At 56.5% G+C, this 6,562-nt stretch overlaps 1 protein-coding gene across 1 annotated transcript; it reads left to right on the forward strand.

The window, feature by feature from the left end:
• The first annotated feature begins 509 nt into the window (after positions 1–509).
• On the forward strand, positions 510–2,718 carry LOC142354973 (uncharacterized). The gene is made up of 5 exons (XM_075407294.1): positions 510–782; positions 1,038–1,355; positions 1,573–1,746; positions 1,968–2,096; positions 2,469–2,718. The coding sequence occupies exons 2-5, from the start codon at positions 1,353–1,355 to the stop codon at positions 2,691–2,693; spliced, it is 531 nt and encodes a 176-aa protein (XP_075263409.1). The 5' UTR covers positions 510–782; positions 1,038–1,352; the 3' UTR covers positions 2,694–2,718.
• The last annotated feature ends 3,844 nt before the right edge of the window (positions 2,719–6,562 follow it).

Raw genomic sequence — 6,562 nt, forward strand, 5'->3', positions numbered from 1 at the left:
ATGGCCGGGGGCCGGCCGGTTATTAGTAGCCCATGGGTGAGATAGGTTCGTTACATACCAAGAGGCAGCCGCACAGCTAGGAAACAGGGGGCCACCCCATGGGTACCTACCCTTTGACTGACACCCTAAGATGAGAATGACGTTTAATAAAAATACTGATGTTCATTTTCATATTGGATTGTGGAACATTTCAACATTAATGGGATACCTAAAGAGATTCTATATCTTGTCGTCGGGTGGCCTATTTTACCTGCTGCACAGGCTCCAGGCGCGCCGAATTGCATTCTGCCGCGCTTTCCCCGCGCCGCGGAGGTCGCTAGGCCAAATTGGGGTATCTCCTAGGTAGGTAGGGTACCTGCTCCCTCCTGGTACAGTAGCAGGATCGAGCGCTAAGCGCTTTCCTTCCTGTGTGTGCCGGTAGTATGGCCGGTTTGTGAATCTAATGTTGCTGCCAGACTCGGGCCTTGCGAGAACACGAAGTGCTCGAAGCGGGCTCTGACCAAGGACAGTGCCTCCGCTGGGATTTCTCCGGATTCTTGCGATCTCGTTCCGACGGTGTTGCTCCCCGAAGCGTCCCGAAACCAAGTGCTGCAGCAGCGGAGCGTGGCGGAACGTTGCTATCAATACCTGTGCAGGTTCCCGCCACGGCACACCTTCCTGTGACGTTCCTTTGACCACCCCTCCCTCGCCCCGCTAACGCCTCCTTCGGTGGGACCGGCTGGCCTTGGCGTCGGGGCATCAAAAGACGACGCACCCACCCGGCATGGGACAGCACTTGGCAGGTAGCCGGGAAGCATGTGCCGCAAGCAGAGCCTCGCTTGAACACCATAAGGCCTAGACTGTGCCCCTGCGTGCGGGTGCACGGCCACTACTATTTCCGTCGCTCCGCTCACCCTCCCTCCCTCCCTCCCTCTGCCTATACGCCTGTGTCTTCACGCTTGTGAACCTGGCTGCCTGTCGCCCTCCGCATCCATGCAGACCCCTGCGCACATGTGCAGCACAAGACAACTCAGATCAACCTCTGGGTTCTTGTGCAGGTCGCACACCAGCCATGCGGTTCCACGCACTTGTTGCATTTGTGTTGGCCACGACGGTGACAGCCACCACCGCTGCGGTAGTGCAGTCGCACCGCCACAAACTACACGACTCGACGAAGAACCACCTGTTGACAGGCTACAATCCGAGCAGGCTGGTGGGACCATGCTCCAAGGTTGAGTGCCCTCCACTGGAGAAAGAAGTTCAGCTAACCACCTTGGGCGCAGCGCTGAGGAAGTACAAGCCGGCCAAGTGCTGTTGAGGACGACAACTGGAAGTTCAAGCATGTGAACTGCATTGATTTTAAGGAAGCATTCATGGTTGGTTCCTCCTGCTTCCCGTGAAAGGTTTTGTTCTTCCGGTCCTTCTGCCCCTTTTTTTCCACAGCCGCCCCCCTTCCCCCTGATACGCACATAATCATGAATCCTCTCCGTCAATTGCTCGGTCATTCTGCAGCTATGTCATTGTTCACAGGCCGACCCGATGCATGCGTTTTTCACTGCTCACCCATTTTTTTGGTTACTTGTCCATTTCCAGAAAATAATCGGCTACCAGAGAGGAAACAACTTTGCTGGCTCGCCCATCCCCATCACAACACCTATCGTAGTTGAGCTCTTCATCGATGACAAGTTTGATGAGTTTGACCCAGACCGCAAGGTCTCCTTCAGGAGTGGGTTCAAGGTGTACTGGCGTCTCGACTCGAGTGTGGCGGTGAGCGACCTATCCTTCCCAACCCTACCCGGCCTCGCTCTGTTTTCCATATCAACGTAGCCCCTGCTTTTGTATCCCCATATCTCTCAGCCACAGCTGACATCACAGCACAGAGGCCTGATCCTGCTGCCTGTTCGGGGCATCGAGAAGCTCAAGCCCCCCCCCCCCCCCCCCCCCCCCCCCCGGTGCTTTTGCTCCACCCTTCCTCCACTGGGCAACAGTCGGATCCCTATGCGGAGCCAACGGTGAGGGACTTAAACATAGTTGGATGGACTCCCACGGATGAGGACGAGTGGGTGGCAGTGCACCAATGGACGCAAGAGGATACGGATGACAGTGCAGCTCTGAAGGTACAGTATAACTACTTCAAGCAGAACCTGGTAGCTGCTCTCGCCGAGCACGGCAGTGCCTACCTGGGCAGCAAGGCGTACCTGGCCATCTGGGGAGGGCCCATTGACAGATTCTATGAGTTGTGGATCCCTGTGAGCGGTGTCCAAAGCAGCATACTAGAGAGCAGGCAGAGATTCTGACTGTAAGGAATAGACTGGACACCACAGTTGCAGTCTTGATTCTGTCAACCGGGTCCGGTTCTCTCTGGGATGCATGCCCAGAGGTGGCCAGTCCCCTGCGCCAGGACTGTCACTTGCAAACCCCTGGCTCGGAGACGTGGTGCTGCAGTATGACAGCCCAACCCCACACTGCCCCCGCTGTGGCTCATGTAGGACATAGACGAGAAGGACGTGATCTTGCAGCACGCCACTGCCTTCCGGCGACAGCTCACAGACGCATTTGACAGCGTCGGAGGGGTCAAGCCAGCGATCCGGCGGTTGTACTATGCTGCCTGGGGTGGGCCCGTTGACCGCGTCCACGAGCTATGGGTGCCTGTCTCTGGCGACTCCCTGTTGACCGGTGTTGCTGCAGAGCAGAGTCTGCGGCCTTCTAACTAGACCGCCCGTACTCCGATGAGCATTAGCCACCTCGAGAATTTATTCAGCAAACTGAATCAGTCCCTAGCGTACGCTTGTCCCCTCAGGGATAGAGTCTCGGATACTTGCATTTAAAATTCTGCTTGTCAACACAGTGGCTTGGTCTTGCACAGAAGTCAGCAAGATGGGCACAGCTGACGCTGCTGCCCTCACCATGTAGGGAAGTCTTTCGTTACCTGTACAGGTCACACCCGCCAGCCTTCCACTGACGTAAAGCCACTACAACTGTACCTAGCATAGCCATGTGGTCGAGAGGTCACAACATCCGGTCCTGGAGACATACTAGTGCCACTACGTTATGGGCACCTGGAAGGCCTTGGGCGGTTTGTCTTGTGGCAGTTATTCACGAAATGGGGGATTGGTAGGTGTACCGCGCGCGTGCGAGAGAGAGAGAGAGAGAGAGAGAGAGAGCACTTTCACCTGTAAGCCTTACATCTGTAAGGCTTCTCGATACTTGTTAGGCTGGGGTACGTACTTAAACTCCGAGCACGGACGAAAACAATAATATGCTGCATCTGGCTGCATGCAGATTGCAGCATTCTCTGAGTTTTTTTTTGGCTCCTATCCATGCGGTACAACTCTCTTATTGTACACATTGAGGAATGAGGTGCCTACCAATTACCATCCTGGCTGGGGGACCTGTGAGCCGTGAGGACACCTGGTGGCTGGTGCACCATGTGATATGCAAGCTGTGATATATATCTCCTACATATCGGTGATTCCATACGGGGGGAGGGCTACTATCTATCTGTAGCTGTGATATGAAGAGTTGAACCAAATGATAGAACGTAGGTAGCGTTACCCTACCTAAGGTAGCGATACCCTACCTTGATTGACCCCTATCCCCGGTAACCTACGTACCCTGTCACCTAGCTGAGCTGGATATCAAAGTCTCCCGACACGGCGCGAAAACACAAACCGTCTCGAGAGCGTGAAAAAACCGTCTCCCGGGGGTTGGAATTTTTTTTAAAAAAACCGTCTACGGGTAGTGGACCAATGTCCAATCGGCACGAGCCTAGAGGACCGCTGAGGCACCCTGCATACAGTTTGTGCCAGCTGAGCCAACGATGGTATTCAATGAGGCGCTGAATACGCCGCACTAGTCTACGAAAGGCCCATCGAACATCAGTGGCGGGCGCGCTTCACGTCGGTTACCCGTAGCTGGCGATATGTCCAGCACGGACAGGACAAAACCCGCCGGTCAATTCAGGTGTCGCGCGCTGACACGACCTGTCCCCTGCTGTTAGCTAAACTGTCACCCTTGCCTGCCAACCACCCCATCCAATAGATGCCAACGCTCTGTCATCAGCGATGGTTGTGGTAGATATGCATATACGCTCCCTGGCTCTGCACCTGGAGCTGCCGACACAGTAGCAGGTGGCTCCTGCACTGCAGTCTTGTCGCGAGTGTACAATCCGCCTCTAGCTGTGAAGTTGAACGATCCTCTGGCATTTCCCTGACTGTGGGGGGTAGACATGATGGTGCGGGAAGCATCCTGCGATCCGTAGGAACTTAGTGCATGGCCCTCCTCGCCCCGCCCGCGCCTTGTTGCCCTGATGCGCTGCAGCTTCCAAACTATTCACTGACGCACGGCCTGCCTGATTTCGCCTTTGCCAGGCCGGCAAAGTGCAGCATGGCCTCCACTCCTTATGCCTCAGGATCCTTCCTGCTGGTGCTGGTGCTGACGTGGGTCAACACATCGGACGCGGTCACGGAGGCACGGCTACGACTAGTTGGCAGCACTGCCAAGAGACGACAACAAATGCACTTCGAAGGGGACGACCGGACGGACCACTTTGGGGCTGAGATACCCCGTTCGAGCATTGATGGTCCATGCTCCAGAGCAGAATGCCCGCAGATCGAGAGACAGGTCAACCTGACCAGAGCGAACGCAGTGGCCCGGCAGTACCGCGTGGAGGAATGGGTTTCTTATGAGAGTGAGGTGGCAAAGTTCAGCGATGCCAGCAGCGACCAGTTCAGAGACAGCTTCCTGGTGAGCCTGCCCTCTCCTGTCGACCCAGCTTAGTGACGGCAAAAGTGCAGGGCGGGTTTGGGGGGGGGGGCCAAGGAGGGAGGGTGTGGTATACTTCCTCACGCCCCCGCACCACCCCCCCCCCCCCCCCCCCCGCCCTCTCTGCCACCGCCACCACCACCCCTGCACCTCCACACCATCAACCTGGCCTGGTCCTGCAAGGCCCGTGACTCATCCAAGCATCCACCCCTTCCCAACTGCAGAAAATCATCAAGTACCGGACGGAGGCCAACTTCCAGGAGGAGCCCATCCCCATCACGACCCCTCTGGTGGTGTCGCTGAGGGTAAACACAAAGCAGGTCCCGCGAGGGCGACTGTCGCACGCTCGCCCAAAAAGGGCTTCAAGTATGGGTACACAATGCACTACCGCCTGCACAGCAGCGTGCAGGTCAGACACCCCTCCCCCCCCCCCCCCCCCCCCCCCTTCGCTGGGCCCCCTGGTGGTCGGCTGTGCACAGGCACTCTGTCTCTCTCTCTCTCTCTCTCTCTCTCTCTCTGTTGCATGAGCTGCTGAACCTAGCTTTCATCGCCTCGGCGAAGCTGCGCCCGAGCAATGCTCAACCAAAGTCCTGTTTCTCCATTTGCGCATTTGCTATCAGCCCTACCTGGCCTCTGGCCGTTGCTTTTTATCTATCGAGCGACTGCTTCCATGTCCTCCCCTCGCCTGCCTTTGGGGGCTGAGTTTTTTCATGGCCATGGATTTGTGTGCAGGGCGACCCCTACAGGGAGCCCACTGACCAGCAAATACTTCTCTCCCCATGGAGTCCCACCGTCAAGCCCACCGACTGGGTGGCCGTCGTGCAATGGGACGCAGACGCCCCAGATGCATCGCGGCCCGACAATGTCTTCCTTCGCTACATGGAGCTCACTGGCCGCATCAACAAGGAGCTGCAGAAACACAACACTGTGCTGTCAAACACGCGATCAGTGTTCTACACATTGTACGGGAGCCCAGTGGACCGTGTGCATGAGATCTGGGTTCCTCTCTCGGAGACCGAGGTCGAACTGCTGAGATGAGACGGCTTTCTGTTCTAGCCTGTCCAGCCGATGGCAGACGAGCGCCGAGGCACTGTCCCCAAACTTGGCAGAGCACACCCTTCCCCCCTCTTGCTTCTGGCATGATCCCTAGCACTTGCCTTACCGGCAAGCCGGAATTCGACGCTGCTTTTCATGGAGGGGCGCGCCACGTGTGCCCACATATTGTGGCACATGAATACAGACACTTTTTTTCCCTGGCGCCCCTGTCGCTGCTGTTTGCTCATGAATTACCAGTGGCTGTCTCGCACACAGCCGTGTGTGACACGGTAGCCGCAACAATGATGTTAATTTCCTTCCCGCTGAGACTGGCCGCAGACCCTCGCTGTCTTTAGTCTGAGTGTGAAATCCAATACTATTTGCCCTCGGTTAAACTAATGTGTCGATACCGCAAGCCCTGGGTGAAACTCAACAGCCGTTGTGCTGAAAACTGCCCTACCCCTCGTGAAAGTTTGCGCTCTGTTGTCATCCCTACGAACAGCAATCATGCTGGGAGTGTTTGCGCACAGCATGTCCACTCGTCAACTTGCCTCTTGCCACAGCTCATGGCACTTTTCTCCACACCACCCCAATAACGGCCCCTACAGCTTGCTGGCTGTTTGCAGACGGTATCCTGCGAGTGCAAAATGGTGTGGTCTATGATAGCATATGCTGCAGACCGTCCTCCTGGGCCTCATCTGGCAGTTTGATGCCGCTGGCTCCACTGCGTGCAAGAGGGAGGGTCACCTGCTCTAGGGCCGCTGACACACACCGGATGCCACCC

The sequence above is a fragment of the Convolutriloba macropyga genome, unplaced genomic scaffold (genome assembly GCF_964194025.1).
Source record: "Convolutriloba macropyga unplaced genomic scaffold, txConMacr16.3 SCAFFOLD_3038, whole genome shotgun sequence".
Taxonomy (NCBI): Eukaryota; Metazoa; Xenacoelomorpha; order Acoela; family Convolutidae; genus Convolutriloba; species Convolutriloba macropyga.

Bases quoted from the DNA above. Each gene is read 5' to 3' on its own strand.
- LOC142354973 (XM_075407294.1), top strand. The intron at 1,747-1,967 runs GTGAGCGACCTA...ACTGGGCAACAG, and splicing joins GTCTCGACTCGAGTGTGGCG to TCGGATCCCTATGCGGAGCC. The intron at 2,097-2,468 runs GTACAGTATAAC...TGGCTCATGTAG, and splicing joins ATGACAGTGCAGCTCTGAAG to GACATAGACGAGAAGGACGT.